The 19,607-nt window shown below is 63.8% G+C and overlaps 1 protein-coding gene across 1 annotated transcript; it reads left to right on the forward strand.

Moving 5' to 3' along the window:
- Positions 1 to 360: 360 nt before the first annotated feature.
- LOC135577948 (fructose-bisphosphate aldolase A-like) lies at positions 361 to 5,214 on the forward strand (the record flags this gene model as incomplete). The annotated part of the gene is made up of 2 exons (XM_065048094.1): positions 361 to 612; positions 4,992 to 5,214. Coding segments are annotated over 2 exons (348 nt in total), but the record flags the coding sequence as incomplete, so codon positions are not given.
- Positions 5,215 to 19,607: the final 14,393 nt, after the last annotated feature.

Here is a 19,607-nt window from a genome sequence, read left to right on the forward strand (position 1 = left end):
GGTGTCCCCATGGTGTCCCCATGGTGTCCCCATCTCCATCCCCCATGGTGTCCCCATCCCCATGGTGTCCCCATCCCCATGGTGTCCCCCATCCCCATGTCTCCATGGTGTCCCCATCTCCATCCCCATGGTGTCCCCATCCCCATGGTGTCCCCATCCCCATGTCTCCATGGTGTCCCCATCCCTATGGTGTCCCCATGGTGTCCCCATCTCCATCCCCATGGTGTCCCCATCCCCATGGTGTCCCCATCTCTATCCCATGTCCCCGTGGTGTCCCCATGGTGTCCCCATCCCGTCCCTGTGTCCCCATGGCCACGTCCCCATGCTGTCCCCATCTCCATCCCCATGTCCCCACGCTGACCCCGCCCCCGTGTCCCCCCCACCCCGCTGACCCCGCCCCCGTGTCCCGCAGGCATCACGTTCCTGTCGGGCGGGCAGAGCGAGGAGGAGGCGTCCATCAACCTCAACGCCATCAACCGCTGCCCGCTGCTGCGCCCGTGGGCGCTCACCTTCTCCTACGGGCGCGCGCTGCAGGCGTCCGCCCTGCGCGCCTGGGCCGGCAAGAAGGACAACACCAAGGCCGCCCAGGAGGAGTACGTCAAACGGGCCCTGGTACGGCACCGGGGACATTGGGGGACATGGGGACATTGGGGGACGTGGGGACATTGGGGGACGTGGGGACATTGGGGGACACGGGGACATGGGGACGTGGGGGGACACGGGGATGGGAGGAGAACGAGTCGCTGCCGACTACGTCAAGTCAATGTCAATGGTGTCAATGTCATCAATGTCAAGGTGGGTCGTCCATGGGGACATGGGGACGTTGGGGGACGTGGGGACATTGGGGGACGTGGGGACATTGGGGGACGTGGGGACATTGGGGGACGTGGGGACATTGGGGGACATGGGACATGGTGGGGACATGGGGATGGGAGGAGAACGAGTCGCTGCCGACTACGTCAAGTCAATGTCAATGGTGTCAACGTCATCGTCAACTCAATATTGGGAATGTAAAGGTGGGTCGTCCATGGGGATGTTGGGAGGTTGGGGGACATGGGGACGTGGGGGGACATGGGGACATTGGGGGACATGGGACATGGTGGGGACATGGGGATGGGAGGAGAACGAGTCGCTGCCGACTACATCAAGTCAATGGTGTCAATGTCATCGTCAACCCAGTGTCATCAATGTCAAGGTGGGTCGTCCATGGGGATATTGGGAGGTGGGGGGATATGGGGATGTGGGGGGACATGGGGACATTGGGGGGACATGGGGATGTGGGGGGACATGGGGGACATTGGGGGGACATGGGGACGTTGGGGGACGTGGGGACGTTGGGGGACGTGGGGACATTGGGGGACGTGGGGACATTGGGGGACATGGGGACGTGGGGGGACACGGGGATGGGAGGAGAACGAGTCGCTGCCGACTACGTCAAGTCAATGTCAATGGTGTCAATGTCATCGTCAACTCAATATTGGGAATGTCAAGGTGGGTCGTCCATGGGGATGTTGGGAGGTTGGGGGACATGGGGACATTGGGGGGACATGGGGACATTGGGGGACATGGGACATGGGGATGGGAGGAGAACGAGTCGCTGCCGACTACGTCAAGTCAATGTCAATGGTGTCAATGTCATCGTCAACTCAATGTGATCAATGTCAAGGTGGGTCGTCCGTTGGGAGGTTGGGGGACATGGGGACATGGGGACATTGGGGGGACATGGGGATGTGGGGGGACATGGGGACATTGGGGGGACATGGGGACGTTGGGGGACGTGGGGACGTTGGGGGACATGGGGACATTGGGGGACGTGGGGACATTGGGGGACATGGGGACGTGGGGGGACACGGGGATGGGAGGAGAACGAGTCGCTGCCGACTACGTCAAGTCAATGTCAATGGTGTCAACGTCATCGTCAACTCAATGTCATCAATGTCAAGGTGGGTCGTCCATGGGGACATGGGGACATTGGGGGGACATGGGGATGTGGGGGGACATGGGGACATTGGGGGACGTGGGGACATTGGGGGACATGGGGACGTGGGGGGACACGGGGATGGGAGGAGAACGAGTCGCTGCCGACTACGTCAAGTCAATGTCAATGGTGTCAACGTCATCGTCAACTCAATGTCATCAATGTCAAGGTGGGTCGTCCATGGGGACATGGGGACATTGGGGGGACATGGGGATGTGGGGGGACATGGGGACATTGGGGGACGTGGGGACATTGGGGGACATGGGACATGGTGGGGACACGGGGATGGGAGGAGAACGAGTCGCTGCCGACTACGTCAAGTCAATGGTGTCAATGTCATCGTCAACCCAGTGTCATCAATGTCAAGGTGGGTCGTCCATGGGGATATTGGGAGGTGGGGGGACATGGGGACGTGTGGGGACGTGGGGACATTGGGGGGACATGGGGACGTTGGGGCACATGGGGACATTGGGGGACATGGGGACAAGGGGGGACACGGGGATGGGAGGAGAACGAGTCGCTGCCGACTACGTCAAGTCAATGGTGTCAATGTCATCGTCAACCCAATGTCATCAATGTCAAGGTGGGTCGTCCATGGGGACATGGGGACATTGGGGGGACATGGGGACATTGAGGGACATGGGGACGTGGGGGGACATGGGGACATTGGGGGACATGGGACATGGGGGGACATGGGGATGGGAGGAGAACGAGTCGCTGCCGACTACGTCACGTCCATGTCAATGGTGTCAATGTCATCGTCAACTCAATGTGATCAATGTCAAGGTGGGTCATCCATGGGGACATGGGGAGGTTGGGGACACGTTGGGCATGGGGGGGACACGGGGACATGGGGGGACATGGGGGACATGGGGACATGGGGGGACATGGGGATGGGAGGAGAACGAGTCGCTGCCGACTACGTCAAGTCAATGGTGTCAATGTCATTGTCAACCCAGTGTCATCAATGTCAAGGTGGGTCGTCCATGGGGACATAGGGGGGACATGGGGACATAGGGGGGACATGGGGACATAGCGGGGACATTGGGGGACGTGGGGACGTGGGGGGACATGGGGACATTGGGGGACATGGGGACATTGGGGGGACACGGGGACATTGGGGGGACGTGGGGACATTGGGGGACATGGGACATTGGGGGACGTGGGGACATTGGGGGACGTGGGGACATTGGGGGGACATGGGGACATTGGGGGGGACATGGGGACATTGGGGGGACATGGGGACGTGGGGAGACATGGGGACATGGGGACATGGGGGGACATGGGGATGGGAGGAGAACGAGTCGCTGCCGACTACGTCACGTCCATGTCAATGGTGTCAGTGTCATTGTCACCCCAATGGCGTCAATGTCACGGTGGGTGCGGGGGGTGGCACCCGGGGGACGTCGCGGTTGTCACCGTGTCCCTGCTTGTCACGTGTGTCCGAGCGGTGTCGCCCCACAGCTGCCCCCCCAGGGCTTGTCCCCGTTGTCACCCCGTGTCCCCATTGTCCCCTAGTGTCCCCTAGTGTCCATTGTCCCCAATATTCCCGTTGTCCCCATTGTCCTCGTTAGCCGCGTTGTCCCCGTTGTCACCAATGTCTGAGTGTCCCCATTGTCCCCATGTCCCCATTGTCCCCATGTCCCCATTGTCCCCATTGTCCCCATTGTTGCCATAGTCCCATATACCCCTATTGCCCCCATTGTCCCATATACCCCCCTTGTCCCCATTGTCCCCGTTATCCCCATTGCCCCCAATGTCCCCATTGTCCCCATTGTCCCCCTTGCCCCCATTGTCCCCAATGTCCCGTCGTTGTCCCCATGTCCCCGTTATCCCCATTGTTGCCATTGTCCCATTGCCCCCAATGTCCCCATTGTTCCCCAATGTCCCCATTATCCCAATTGTCCCCAATGTCCCCATTGTCCCATATACCCCCATTGACCCCATTGTCCCCAATGTCCCCATTGTCCCCAACGTCCCGTCGTTGTCCCCATGTCCCCGTTGTCCCCATTGTTGCCATAGTCCCATATACCCCCATTGCCCCCAATGTCCCCATTGCCCCCAATGTCCCGTCGTTGTCCCTGTGTCCCCATTGTCCCCATTGTCCCCATTGCCCCCAATGTCCCCATTGCCCCCAATGTCCCCATTGTCCCCATTGTCCCCATTGTCCCGTCGTTGTCCCCGTGTCCCCATTGTCCCCATGTCCCCATTGTTGCCATAGTCCCATATACCCCCATTGTCCCCATTGTCCCATATACCCCCAATGTCCCCATTGCCCCCAATGTCCCGTCGTTGTCCCCGTGTCCCCATTATCCCAATTGTCCCCAATGTCCCCATTGTCCCATATACCCCCCTTGTCCCCATTGACCCCATTGTCCCTATGTCCCCATTGCCCCCAATGTCCCCATTGTCCCCCTTGTCCCCATTGTCCCCCCTTGCCCCCATTGTCCCCAATGTCCTGTCGTTGTCCCCATGTCCCCGTTATCCCCATTGTTGCCATTGTCCCATATACCCCCAATGTCCCTATTGTCCCATATACCCCCAATGTCCCCAATGTCCCCATTGTCCCCAATGTCCCCAATGACCCCATTGCCCCCATTGCCCCCATTGCCCCCAATGTCCCCATTGCCCCCATTGCCCCCAGTGTCCCCATTGCCCCCAATGTCCCCATTGTCCCCAATGTCCCCAATGTCCCCATTGCCCCCATTGTCCCCATTGCCCCCATTGTCCCCAATGTCCCCAATGTCCCCATTGCCCCCATTGCCCCCATTGTCCCCATCGCCCCCATTGTCCCCATCGCCCCCCATTGTCCCCATCGCCCCCATTGTCCCCAATGTCCCCAATGTCCCCATTGCCCCCAATGTCCCCATTGCCCCCATTGCCCCCATTGTCCCCATTGCCCCCAATGTCCCCAATGTCCCCATTGCCCCCAATGTCCCCATTGCCCCCATTGTCCCCATTGTCCCCATTGCCCCCAATGTCCCCAATGTCCCCATTGTCCCCGTGTCCCCAGGCGAACTCCCTGGCGTGCCAAGGCAAATACACCCCCAGCGGCTCCGCCGGCGCCGCCGCCACCGAGTCGCTCTTCGTGTCCAACCACGCCTACTGATGTCACCGCTGACGTCATCGCCCGCGTCACCCCCCGCCTCATCAGCACTCCGCCCCCGCTGCTCCCCTGGCCCCGCCCCCTTTCCCCCACACCCCCCCTGGTGACAATAAAGTGGCGACAGATTGAATGGAGGGACCCAGGAGTTCGGGGGGAGGGGACCCAGGAGTTCTATGGGAGGGGACCCAGGAGTTCGGGGGGGAGGGGACCCAGGAGTTCGGGGGGGAGGGGACCCAGGAGTTCGGGGGGGAGGGGACCCAGGAGTTCTCGGGGGATGGACCCAGGAGTTCTGGGGGAAGGGACCCAGGAGTTCTCGGGGGATGGACCCAGGAGTTCGGGGGGATGGACCCAGGAGTTCGGGGGGGAGGGGACCCAGGAGTTCTGGGGGGAGGGACCCAGGAGTTCTGGGGGAAGGGACCCAGGAGTTCTGGGGGGGAGGGGACCCAGGAGTGCCCCAGGGGACCCAGGAGTTCCCCAAGGTTTCCAGGAGTTCAGGAGGGACCCAGGAGTGCCCCAAGGGACCCAGGAGTTCTGGGCAGAGGGGACCCAGGAGTTCTGGGGGAGAGGACCCAGGAGTTCGGGGGGAAGGGACCCAGGAGTTCTGGAGGGATGGACCCAGGAGTTCTGGGGGGGAGGGACCCAGGAGTGCCCCAAGGGACCCAGGAGTTCAGAAGGGACCCAGGAGTTCGGGAGGCATCTGGGAGTGCCCCGAGGGGACCCAGGAGTTCTGGGGGGAGGGGACCCAGGAGTTCTCGGGGGATGGACCCAGGAGTTCTGGGGGAAGGGACCCAGGAGTTCTCGGGGGATGGACCCAGGAGTTCGGGGGATGGACCCAGGAGTTCGGGGGGGAGGGACCCAGTCGTGCCCCAAGGGTTCCAGGAGTTCAGGAGGGACCCAGGAGTGCCCCAAGGGACCCAGGAGTTCGGGGGGGAGGGGACCCAGGAGTTCGGGGGGGAGGGGACCCAGGAGTTCAGGGGGGAGGGGACCCAGGAGTTCTGGGGAAGGGACCCAGGAGTTCTGGGGGAGGGGACCCAGGAGTTCTGGGGGGAGGGACCCAGGAGTTCTGGGGGAGGGGACCCAGGAGTTCTGGGGGAAGGGACCCAGGAGTTCGGGGGGGAGGGGACCCAGGAGTTCGGGGGGGAGGGGACCCAGGAGTTCGGGGGGGGGAGGGGGGACCCAGGAGTTCTCGGGGGATGGACCCAGGAGTTCTGGGGGAAGGGACCCAGGAGTTCTCGGGGGATGGACCCAGGAGTTCGGGGGGATGGACCCAGGAGTTCGGGGGGGAGGGGACCCAGGAGTTCTGGGGGGAGGGACCCAGGAGTTCTGGGGAAGGGACCCAGGAGTTCTGGGGGGGAGGGGACCCAGGAGTGCCCCAGGGGACCCAGGAGTTCCCCAAGGTTTCCAGGAGTTCAGGAGGGACCCAGGAGTGCCCCAAGGGACCCAGGAGTTCTGGGCAGAGGGGACCCAGGAGTTCTGGGGGAGAGGACCCAGGAGTTCGGGGGGAAGGGACCCAGGAGTTCTGGAGGGATGGACCCAGGAGTTCTGGGGGGGAGGGACCCAGGAGTGCCCAAGGGACCCAGGAGTTCAGAAGGGACCCAGGAGTTCGGGAGGCATCTGGGAGTGCCCCGAGGGACCCAGGAGTTCTGGGGGGAGGGGACCCAGGAGTTCTCGGGGGATGGACCCAGGAGTTCTGGGGGAAGGGACCCAGGAGTTCTCGGGGGATGGACCCAGGAGTTCGGGGGGATGGACCCAGGAGTTCGGGGGGGAGGGACCCAGTCGTGCCCCAAGGGTTCCAGGAGTTCAGGAGGGACCCAGGAGTGCCCCAAGGGACCCAGGAGTTCGGGGGGGAGGGGACCCAGGAGTTCGGGGGGAGGGGACCCAGGAGTTCAGGGGGGAGGGGACCCAGGAGTTCTGGGGAAGGGACCCAGGAGTTCTGGGGGAGGGGACCCAGGAGTTCTGGGGGGAGGGACCCAGGAGTTCTGGGGGAGGGGACCCAGGAGTTCTGGGGGGGAGGGGACCCAGGAGTTCTGGGGGATGGACCCAGGAGTTCTGGGGGGGAGGGACCCAGGAGTTCTGGGGGGAATGGACCCAGGAGTTCTGGGGGGAGGGGACCCAGGAGTTCTGGGGGGGAGGGACCCAGGAGTTCAGGAAAGGGACCCAGTGGTTTGGGGAGGGACCCAGGCATGCCCCAAAGAACCCAGGAGTTCAGGAGGGACCCAGGAGTTCAGAAGGGACCCAGGAGTTCGGGAGGCATCTGGGAGTGCCCCGAGGGACCCAGGAGTTCGGGGGGGAATGGACCCAGGAGTTCAGGAGGGACCCAGGAGTTCGGGGAGGACCCAGGAGTTCAGGAGGGACCCAGTGGTTTGGGGAGGGACCCAGGCATGCCCCAAAGAACCCAGGAGTTCAGGAGGGACCCAGGAGTGCCCCAAGGGACCCAGGAGTTCTGGGGGGATGGACCCAGGAGTTCTGGGGGAAGGGACCCAGGAGTTCGGGGGGGAGGGGACCCAGGAGTTCTGGGGGAAGGGACCCAGTCGTGCCCCAGGGGTTCCAGGAGTTCAGGAGGGACCCAGGAGTGCCCAAGGGACCCAGGAGTTCTGGGGAAGGGACCCAGGAGTTCTGGGGGATGGACCCAGGAGTTCTGGGGAAGGGGACCCAGGAGTTCGGGCGGATGGACCCAGGAGTCCGGGGGGAGGGGCTCTGTGGGTCACTTATGGGTCTATATGTGTCACTTATGGGGCACTATGTGTCATTTTCTCTATTAGTCACTTATGGGGAACATGTGGGTCGCTATGGGGCACTTGGGGGTCACTAACAGGCACTTATGGGGCAACTTAGGGGGCTCTATGGGTCACTTATGGGGCTCCATGAGTCACTTATGGGGCTCAATGAATCACTTATGAGCCCGGACGCCTGGGTCCCTGATCAATGCAATCTATGGGGCCCGGACGCCTGGGTCCCTCCTTGGCCAAATCTATGGGTCCCGGACGCCTGGGTCCCTCCTCATTCAAATCTATGGGGCCCGGACGCCTGGGTCCCTCCTCAGTGCAATCTATGGGGCCCGGACGCCTGGGTCCCTCCTCAGTCAAATCTATGGGGCCCCGGACGCCTGGGTCCCTCCTCCGTCAAATCTATGGGGCCCGGACACCTGGGTCCCTCATCGGTCAAATCTATGGGGCCCGGACGCTGGGTCCCTCCTCAGTGCAATCTATGGGGCCCAGACGCCTGGGTCCCTGCTCAGTGCAATCTATGGGGCCCGGACGCCTGGGTCCCTCCTGAGTGCAATCTATGGGGCCCGGACGCCTGGGTCCCTCCTCGGGCAAATCTATGGGGCCCGGACGCCTGGGTCCCTCCTCAGTGCAATCTATGGGGCCCGGACGCCTGGGTCCCTCCTCAGTGCAATCTATGGGGCCCGGACGCCTGGGTCCCTCCTCAGTGCAATCTATGGGGCCCGGACGCGTGGGTCCCTCCTCTGTTAAATCTATGGGGCCCGGACGCCTGGGTCCCTCCTCAGTGCAATCTATAGGGCCCGGACGCCTGGGTCCCTTCTCGGTCAAATCTATGGGGCCCGGACGCCTGGGTCCCTCCTGGGTCAAATCTATGGGGCCCGGACGCCTGGGTCCCTCCTCATTCAAATCTATGGGGCCCGGACGCCTGGGTCCCTCCTCGGCCAAAACTATGGGGCCCGGACACCTGGGTCCCTCCTCGGTCAAATCTATGGGGCCCGGACGCCTGGGTCCCTCCTCAGTGCAATCTATGGGTCCCGGACGCCTGGGTCCCTCCTCGGTCAAATCTATGGGGCCCCGGACGCCTGGGTCCCTTCTCGGTCAAATCTATGGGGCCCGGACGCCTGGGTCCCTTCTCGGTCAAATCTATGGGGCCCGGACGCCTGGGTCCCTCCTCGTTCAAATCTATGGGGCCCGGACGCCTGGGTCCCTCCTCAGTGCAATCTATGGGGCCCGGACGCCTGGGTCCCTCCTCAGTGCAATCTATGGGGCCCGGACGCCTGGGTCCCTCCTCGGTCAAATCTATGGGGCCCGGACGCCTGGGTCCCTCCTCCGTCAAATCTATGGGGCCCGGATGCCTGGGTCCCTCCTCGGTCAAATCTATGGAGCCCGAACGCCTGGGTCCCTCCTCGTTCAAGTCTATGGGGCCCGGACGCCTGGGTCCCTCCATGTTTCAATCTATGGGGCCCGGACGCCTGGGTCCCTCTTCACTACAATCTATGGGGCCCGGACGCCTGGGTCCCTCGTCAGTGCAATCTATGGGGCCCGGACGCCTGGGTCCCCAATCAGTCAAATCTATGGGGCCCGGACGCCTGGGTCCCTCCCCAGTCAAATCTATGGGGCCCGGACGCCTGAGTCCCTCCTCAGTGCAATCTATGGGGCCCGGACGCCTGGGTCCCTCCTCAGTCAAATCTATGGGGCCCGGACACCTGGGTCCCCTCCTCGTCAAATCTATGGGGCCCGGATGCCTGGGTCCGTCCTTGATCAAATCTATGGGGCCCGGACGCCTGGGTCCCTCCTCTGTCAAATCTATGGGGCCAGGACGCCTGGGTCCCTCCTCAGTGAAATCTATGGGGCCCGGACGCCTGGGTCCCTCCTCAGTGAAATCTATGGGGCCCGAACGCCTAGGTCCCTCCTCAGTGAAATCTATGGGGCCCGGACGCCTGGGTCCATCCTCGGTCAAATCTATGGGGCCCGGACGCCTGGGTCCCTCCTCGGTCAAATCTATGGGGCCCGGACGCCTGGGTCCCTCCTGTGTATAATCTATGGGGCCCGGACGCCTGGGTCCCTCCTCACTGCAATCTATGGGGCCCGGACGCCTGGGTCCCTCCTCATTCAGATCTATGGGGCCCGGACGCCTGGGTCCCCCCTCGGTCAAATCTGTGGGGCCCGGACGCCTGGGTCCCTCCAGGGTCAAATCTATGGGGCCCGGACGCCTGGGTCCCTCCTCCGTCAAATCTATGGGGCCCGGACGCCTGGGTCCCTCCTCGGTCAAATCTATGGGGCCCGGACGCCTGGGTCCCTCCTCGGTCAAATCTATGGGGCCCGGACGCCTGGGTCCCTCCTCGGTCAAATCTATGGGGCCCGGACGCCTGGGTCCCTCCTCAGTGCAATCTATGGGGCCCGGACGCCTGGGTCCCTCCTCGGTCCAATCTATGGGGCCCGGACGCCTGGGTCCCTCCTCAGTGCAATCTATGGGGCCCGGACGCCTGGGTCCCTTCTCAGTCAAATCTATGGGGCCCGGATGCCTGGGTCCCTCCTCAGTGCAATCTATGGGGCCCGGACGCCTGGGTCCATCCTCAGTGCAATCTATGGGGCCCGGACGCCTGGGTCCCTCCTCAGTGCAATCTATGGGGCCCGGACGCCTGGGTCCCTCCTCAGTGCAATCTATGGGGCCCGGACGCCTGGGTCCCTCCTCAGTGCAATCTGTGGGGCCCGGACGCCTGGGTCCCTCCTCATTCAAATCTATGGGGCCCGGACGCCTGGGTCCCTCCTGGGTCAAATCTATGGGGCCCGGACGCCTGGGTCCCTCATCGGTCAAATCTATGGGGCCCGGATGCCTGGGTCCCTCCTCGGTCAAATCTATGGGGCCCGGACGCCTGGGTCCCTCCTCAGTGCAATCTATGGGGCCCGGACGCCTGGGTCCCTCCTCCGTCAAATCTATGGGGCCCGGACGCCTGGGTCCCTCCTCATTCAAATCTATGGGGCCCGGACGCCTGGGTCCCTCCTCAGTGCAATCAATGGGTCCCGGACGCCTGGGTCCCTCCTCGGTGCAATCTATGGGGCCCGGACGCCTGGGTCCCTCCTCATTGGAATCTATGGGGCCCGGATGCCTGGGTCCCTCCTCAGTGCAATAATCTATGGGGCCCGGACGCCTTGGTCCCTCTTTGGTCAAATCTATGGGGCCCGAACGCCTGGGTCCCTCCTCAGTCAAATCTATGGGGCCCGGACGCCTGGGTCCCTCCTCAGTACAATCTATGGGGCCCGGACGCCTGGGTCCCTCCCCAGGGCAATCTATGGGGCCCGGACGCCTGGGTCCCTCCCCAGGGCAATCTATGGGGCCCGGACGCCTGGGTCCCTCCTCAGTCAAATCTATGGGGCCCAGAACGCCTGGGTCCCTCCTCAGTGCAATCTATGGGGCCCGGACGCCTGGGTCCCTCCTTGGTCAAATCTATGGGGCCCGAACGCCTGGGTCCCTCCTCAGTCAAATCTATGGGGCCCGAACGCCTGGGTCCCTCCTCAGTGCAATCTATGGGGCCCGAACGCCTGGGTCCCTCCTTGGTCAAATCTATGGGGCCCGGACGCCTGGGTCCCTCCTCGGTCAATCTATGGGGCCCGGACGCCTGGGTCCCTCCTCGGTCAAATCTATGGGGCCCCGGACGCCTGGGTCCCTCCTCATTGCAATCTATGGGGCCCGGACGCCTGGGTCCCTCCTCATTCAAACCTATGGGGCCCGGACGCCTGGGTCCCTCCTCATTCAAACCTATGGGGCCCGGACGCCTGGGTCCCTCCTCAGTTCAATATATGGGGCCCGGACGCCTGGGTCCCTCTTCATTGGAATCTATGGGGCCCGGACGCCTGGGTCCCTCCTCATTCAAATCTAAGGGGCCCGGACGCCTGGGTCCCTCCTCAGTGCAATCTATGGGGCCCGGACGCCTGGGTCCCTTCTCGGTCAAATCTATGGGGCCCGGACGCCTGGGTCCCTCCTCAGTGCAATCTATGGGGCCCGGACGCCTGGGTCCCTCCTCGGTCTAATCTATGGGGCCCGGACGCCTGGGTCCCTCCTCGGTCAAATCTATGGGGCCCGGATGCCTGGGTCCCTCCTCAGTGCAATCTATGGGGCCCGGACGCCTGGGTCCCTCCTCACTGCAATCTATGGGTCCCGGACGCCCTGGGTCCCTCCAGGATCAAATCTATGGGGCCCGGAAGCCTGGGTCCCTCCACAGTCAAATCTATGGGGCCCGGACGCCTGGGTCCCTCCTCATTGGAATCTATGGGGCCCGGACGCCTGGGTCCCTCCTCATTCAAATCTATGGGGCCCGGACGCCTGGGTCCCTCCCGGTCAAATCTATGGGGCCCGGACGCCTGGGTCCCTCCTCGGTGAAATCTATGGGGCCCGGACGCCTGGGTCCGTCCTCGGTGGAATCTATGGGGCCCGGACGCCTGGGTCCCTCCTCATTGGAATCTATGGGGCCCGGACGCCTGGGTCCCTCCTCATTGGAATCTATGGGGCCCGGACGCCTGGGTCCCTCCTCATTAGAATCTATGGGGGCCCGGACGCCTGGGTCCCTCCAGGATCAAATCTATGGGGCCCGGAAGCCTGGGTCCCTCCTCATTCAAATCTATGGGGCCCGAACGCCTGGGTCCCTCCTCAGTGCAAGTTATGGGGCCCGGACGCCTGGGTCCCTCCTCAGTCAAATCTATGGGGCCCGGACACCTGGGTCCCTCCGCAGTGCAATCTATGGGGCCCGGACGCCTGGGTCCCTCCTCGGTCAAATCTATGGGGCCCGGACGCCTGGGTCCCTTCTCGGTCAAATCTATGGGGCCCGAACGCCTGGGTCCCTCCTCGGTCAAATCTATGGGGCCCGGACGCCTGGGTCCCTCCTCAGTCAAATCTATGGGGCCCGGACGCCTGGGTCCCTCCTCGGTGGAATCTATGGGGCCCGGACGCCTGGGTCCCCTCCTCAGTGCAATCTATGGGGCCCGGACGCCTGAGTCCCTCCACGGTCAAATCTATGGGGCCCGGACGCCTGGGTCCCTCCTCAGTGCAATCTATGGGGCCCGAACGCCTGGGTCCCTCTTTAGTCAAATCTATGGGGCCCGGACGCCTGGGTCCCTCCTCATTGGAATCTATGGGGCCCGGACGCCTGGGTCCCTGCTCATTAGAATCTATGGGGCCCGGACGCCTGGGTCCCTCCAGGATCAAATCTATGGGGCCCGGAAGCCTGGGTCCCTCCTCATTCATATCTATGGGGCCCGGACGCCTGGGTCCCTCCTCAGTGCAAGTTATGGGGCCCGGACGCCTGGGTCCCTCCTCAGTGCAATCTATGGGGCCCCGGACGCCTGGGTCCCTCCACGGTCAAATCTATGGGGCCCGGACGCCTGGGTCCCTCCTCTGTCAAATCTATGGGGCCAGGACGCCTGGGTCCCTTCTCGGTCAAATCTATGGGGCCCGGACGCCTGGGTCCATCCTCGGTCAAATCTATGGGGCCCGGACGCCTGGGTCCCTCCTCGGTCAAATCTATGGGGCCCGGACGCCTGGGTCCCTCCTGTGTATAATCTATGGGGCCCGGACGCCTGGGTCCCTCCTCACTGCAATCTATGGGGCCCGGACGCCTGGGTCCCTCCTCATTCAGATCTATGGGGCCCGGACGCCTGGGTCCCCCCTCGGTCAAATCTGTGGGGCCCGGACGCCTGGGTCCCTCCAGGGTCAAATCTATGGGGCCCGGACGCCTGGGTCCCTCCTCCGTCAAATCTATGGGGCCCGGACGCCTGGGTCCCTCCTCGGTCAAATCTATGGGGCCCGGACGCCTGGGTCCCTCCTCGGTCAAATCTATGGGGCCCGGACGCCTGGGTCCCTCCTCGGTCAAATCTATGGGGCCCGGACGCCTGGGTCCCTCCTCAGTGCAATCTATGGGGCCCGGACGCCTGGGTCCCTCCTCGTCCAATCTATGGGGCCCGGACGCCTGGGTCCCTCCTCAGTGCAATCTATGGGGCCCGGACGCCTGGGTCCCTTCTCAGTCAAATCTATGGGGCCCGGATGCCTGGGTCCCTCCTCAGTGCAATCTATGGGGCCCGGACGCCTGGGTCCATCCTCAGTGCAATCTATGGGGCCCGGACGCCTGGGTCCCTCCTCAGTGCAATCTATGGGGCCCGGACGCCTGGGTCCCTCCTCAGTGCAATCTATGGGGCCCGGACGCCTGGGTCCCTCCTCAGTGCAATCTGTGGGGGCCCGGACGCCTGGGTCCCTCCTCATTCAAATCTATGGGGCCCGGACGCCTGGGTCTTTCCTCGGTCAAATCTATGGGGCCCGGACGCCTGGGTCCCTCCTGGGTCAAATCTATGGGGCCCGGACGCCTGGGTCCCTCATCGGTCAAATCTATGGGGCCCGGATGCCTGGGTCCCTCCTCGGTCAAATCTATGGGGCCCGGACGCCTGGGTCCCTCCTCAGTGCAATCTATGGGGCCCGGACGCCTGGGTCCCTCCTCCGTCAAATCTATGGGGCCCCGGACGCCTGGGTCCCTCCTCATTCAAATCTATGGGGCCCGGACGCCTGGGTCCCTCCTCAGTGCAATCAATGGGTCCCGGACGCCTGGGTCCCTCCTCGGTGCAATCTATGGGGCCCGGACGCCTGGGTCCCTCCTCATTGGAATCTATGGGGCCCGGATGCCTGGGTCCCTCCTCAGTGCAATAATCTATGGGGCCCGGACGCCTTGGTCCCTCTTTGGTCAAATCTATGGGGCCCGAACGCCTGGGTCCCTCCTCAGTCAAATCTATGGGGCCCGGACGCCTGGGTCCCTCCTCAGTACAATCTATGGGGCCCGGACGCCTGGGTCCCTCCCCAGGGCAATCTATGGGGCCCGGACGCCTGGGTCCCTCCCCAGGGCAATCTATGGGGCCCCGGACGCCTGGGTCCCTCCCCAGGGCAATCTATGGGGCCCGGACGCCTGGGTCCCTCCTCAGTCAAATCTATGGGGCCCAGACGCCTGGGTCCCTCCTCAGTGCAATCTATGGGGCCCGGACGCCTGGGTCCCTCCTTGGTCAAATCTATGGGGCCCGAACGCCTGGGTCCCTCCTCAGTCAAATCTATGGGGCCCGAACGCCTGGGTCCCTCCTCAGTGCAATCTATGGGGCCCGAACGCCTGGGTCCCTCCTTGGTCAAATCTATGGGGCCCGGACGCCTGGGTCCCTCCTCGGTCAATCTATGGGGCCCGGACGCCTGGGTCCCTCCTCGGTCAAATCTATGGGGCCCGGACGCCTGGGTCCCTCCTCATTGCAATCTATGGGGCCCGGACGCCTGGGTCCCTCCTCATTCAAACCTATGGGGCCCGGACGCCTGGGTCCCTCCTCATTCAAACCTATGGGGCCCGGACGCCTGGGTCCCTCCTCAGTTCAATATATGGGGCCCGGACGCCTGGGTCCCTCTTCATTGGAATCTATGGGGCCCGGACGCCTGGGTCCCTCCTCATTCAAATCTAAGGGGCCCGGACGCCTGGGTCCCTCCTCAGTGCAATCTATGGGGCCCGGACGCCTGGGTCCCTCCTCGGTCTAATCTATGGGGCCCGGACGCCTGGGTCCCTCCATGTTTCAATCTATGGGGCCCGGACGCCTGGGTCCCTTCTCGGTCAAATCTATGGGGCCCGGACAGGGTCCCTCCTCAGTGCAATCTATGGGGCCCGGACGCCTGGGTCCCTCCTCGGTCTAATCTATGGGGCCCGGACGCCTGGGTCCCTCCTCGGTCAAATCTATGGGGCCCGGACGCCTGGGTCCCTCCTCAGTGCAATCTATGGGGCCCGGACGCCTGGGTCCCTCCTCACTGCAATCTATGGGTCCCGGACGCCTGGGTCCCTCCAGGATCAAATCTATGGGGCCCGGAAGCCTGGGTCCCTCCACAGTCAAATCTATGGGGCCCGGACGCCTGGGTCCCTCCTCATTGGAATCTATGGGGCCCGGACGCCTGGGTCCCTCCTCATTCAAATCTATGGGGCCCGGACGCCTGGGTCCCTCCCGGTCAAATCTATGGGGCCCGGACGCCTGGGTCCCTCCTCGGTGCAATCTATGGGGCCCGGACGCCTGGGTCCCTCCTCAGTGAAATCTATGGGGCCCGGACGCCTGGGTCCGTCCTCGGTGGAATCTATGGGGCCCGGACGCCTGGGTCCCTCCTCATTGGAATCTATGGGGCCCGGACGCCTGGGTCCCTCCTCATTGGAATCTATGGGGCCCGGACGCCTGGGTCCCTCCTCATTAGAATCTATGGGGCCCGGACGCCTGGGTCCCTCCAGGATCAAATCTATGGGGCCCGGAAGCCTGGGTCCCTCCTCATTCAAATCTATGGGGCCCGAACGCCTGGGTCCCTCCTCAGTGCAAGTTATGGGGCCCGGACGCCTGGGTCCCTCCTCAGTCAAATCTATGGGGCCCGGACACCTGGGTCCCTCCGCAGTGCAATCTATGGGGCCCGGACGCCTGGGTCCCTCCTCGGTCAAATCTATGGGGCCCGGACGCCTGGGTCCCTTCTCGGTCAAATCTATGGGGCCCGAACGCCTGGGTCCCTCCTCGGTCAAATCTATGGGGCCCGGACGCCTGGGTCCCTCCTCAGTCAAATCTATGGGGCCCGGACGCCTGGGTCCCTCCTCGGTGGAATCTATGGGGCCCGGACGCCTGGGTCCCTCCTCAGTGCAATCTATGGGGCCCGGACGCCTGAGTCCCTCCACGGTCAAATCTATGGGGCCCGGACGCCTGGGTCCCTCCTCAGTGCAATCTATGGGGCCCGAACGCCTGGGTCCCTCTTTAGTCAAATCTATGGGGCCCGGACGCCTGGGTCCCTCCTCATTGGAATCTATGGGGCCCGGACGCCTGGGTCCCTGCTCATTAGAATCTATGGGGCCCGGACGCCTGGGTCCCTCCAGGATCAAATCTATGGGGCCCGGAAGCCTGGGTCCCTCCTCATTCATATCTATGGGGCCCGACGCCTGGGTCCCTCCTCAGTGCAAGTTATGGGGCCCGGACGCCTGGGTCCCTCCTCAGTGCAATCTATGGGGCCCGGACGCCTGGGTCCCTCCTCAGTGAAATAATCTATGGGGCCCGGACGCCTGGGTCCCAAATCAGTGCAATCTATGGGGCCCGGACGCCTGGGTCTCTCCTCAGTGCAATCTATGGGGCCCGGACGCCTGGGTCCCTCCTCAGTGCAATCTATGGGGCCCAGACGCCTGGGTCCCTCCTCAGTGCAATCTATGGGGCCCGGACGCCTGGGTCCCTCTTTAGTCAAATCTATGGGGCCCGGACGCCTGGGTCCCTCCTCAGTGCAATCTATGGGGCCCGGACGCCTGGGTCCCTCCACGGCCAAATCTATGGGGCCCGGACGCCTGGGTCCCTCCTCTTTCAAATCTATGGGGCCGGATGCCTGGGTCCCTCCACAGTCAAATCTATGGGGCCCGGACGCCTGGGTCCCTCCTCAGTGCAATCTATGGGGCCCGGACGCCTGGGTCCCTCCCCGTTCAAATCTATGGGGCCCGGACGCCTGGGTCCCTCCTTGATCAAATCTATGGGGCCCGGACGCCTGGGTCCCTCCTCGGTCAAATCTATGGGGCCCGGACGCCTGGGTCCCTCCTCAGTGCAATCTATGGGGCCCGGACGCCTGGGTCCCTTCCTGGTCAAATCTATGGGGCCCGGACGCCTGGGTCCCTCCTCATTCAAATCTATGGGGCCCGGACGCCTGGGTCCCTCCTCGCTCAAATATATGGGGCCCGGACGCCTGGGTCCCTCCTCAGTGCAATCTATGGGGCCCGGACGCCTGGGTCCCTCCTCATTCAAATCTATGGGGCCCGGACGCCTGGGTCCCTCCTCGCTCAAATCTATGGGGCCCGGACGCCTGGGTCCCTCCTCAGTGCAATCTATGGGGGCCGGACGCCTGGGTCCCTTCGCGTTCAAATCTATGGGGCCCGGACGCCTGGGTCCCTCCTCAGTGCAATCTATGGGGCCCGGACACCTGGGTCCCTCTTTGATCAAATCTATGGGGCCCGGACGCCTGGGTCCCTCCTCGCTCAAATCTATGGGGCCCGGACACCTGGGTCCCTCCTCGGTCAAATCTATGGGGCCCGGACGCCTGGGTCCCTCCTCAGTGCAATCTATGGGGCCCGGACGCCTGGGTCCCTCCTTAGCGCAATCTATGGGGCCCGGACGCCTGGGTCCCTCCTCAGTGCAATCTATGGGGCCCGGACGCCTGGGTCCATCCTCAGTCAAATCTATGGGGCCCGGACGCCTGGGTCCCTCCTCAGTGCAATCTATGGGGCCCGGATGCCTGGGTCCCTCCTTGGTCAAATCTATGGGGCCCGGACGCCTGGGTCCCTCCTCAGTGCAATCTATGGGGCCCGGACGCCTGGGTCCCTCCTTGGTCAAATCTATGGGGCCCGGACGCCTGGGTCCCTCCTTGGTCAAATCTATGGGGCCCGGATGCCTGGGTCCCTCCTTGGTCAAATCTATCTGGCCCGGACGCCTGGGTCCCTCCTCAGTGCAATCTATGGGGCCCGGACGCCTGGGTTCATCCTCAGTCAAATCTATGGGGCCCGGACGCCTGGGTCCCTCCTCAGTCAAATCTATGGGGCCCGGACGCCTGGGTCCCTCCTTGATCAAATCTATGGGGCCCGGACGCCTGGGTCCATCCTCAGTCAAATCTATGGGGCCCGGACGCCTGGGTCCCTCCTCATTCAAATCTATGGGGCCCGGACGCCTGGATCCCTCCTCAGTCAAATCTATGGGGCCCGGACGCCTGGGTCCCTCCTCAGTGCAATCTATGGGGCCCGGACGCCTGGGTCCCTCCTTGGTCAAATCTATGGGGCCCGGACGCCTGGGTCCCTCCTTGGTCAAATCTATGGGGCCCGGATGCCTGGGTCCCTCCTCGGTCAAATCTATGGGGCCCGGACGCCTGGGTCCCTCCTCAGTGCAATCTATGGGGCCCGGACGCCTGGGTCCCTCCTCGGTCAAATCTATGGGGCCCGGACGCCTGGGTCCATCCGCAGTCAAATCTATGGGGCCCGGACGCCTGGGTCCCTCCATGTCTCAATCTATGGGGCCCGGACGCCTGGGTCCCTCCTTGGTCAAATCTATGGGGCCCGGAAGCCTGGGTCCCTCCACAGTCAAATATATGGGGCCCGGACGCCTGGGTCCCTCCTCATTGGAATCTATGGGGCCCGGACGCCTGGGTCCCTCCTCATTCAAATCTATGGGGCCCGGACGCCTGGGTCCCTCCCGGTCAAATCTATGGGGCCCGGACGCCTGGGTCCCTCCTCGGTGCAATCTATGGGGCCCGGACGCCTGGGTCCCTCCTAAGTGTAATAATCTATGGGGCCCGGACGCCTGGGTCCGTCCTCGGTGGAATCTATGGGGCCCGGACGCCTGGGTCCCTCCTCATTGGAATCTATGGGGCCCGGACGCCTGGGTCCCTCCTCATTGGAATCTATGGGGCCCGGACGCCTGGGTCCCTCCTCATTAGAATCTATGGGGCCCGGACGCCTGGGTCCCTCCAGGATCAAATCTATGGGGCCCGGAAGCCTGGGTCCCTCCTCATTCAAATCTATGGGGCCCGAACGCCTGGGTCCCTCCTCAGTGCAAGTTATGGGGCCCAGACGCCTGGGTCCCTCCTCAGTCAAATCTATGGGGCCCGGACGCCTGGGTCCCTCCGCAGTGCAATCTATGGGGCCCGGACGCCTGGGTCCCTCCTCGGTCAAATCAATGGGGCCCGAACGCCTGGGTCCCTCCTCGGTCAAATCTATGGGGCCCGGACGCCTGGGTCCCTCCTCATTCA

Source organism: Columba livia, unplaced genomic scaffold, assembly GCF_036013475.1.
Source record: "Columba livia isolate bColLiv1 breed racing homer unplaced genomic scaffold, bColLiv1.pat.W.v2 Scaffold_202, whole genome shotgun sequence".
NCBI classification, from domain to species: Eukaryota; Metazoa; Chordata; class Aves; order Columbiformes; family Columbidae; genus Columba; species Columba livia.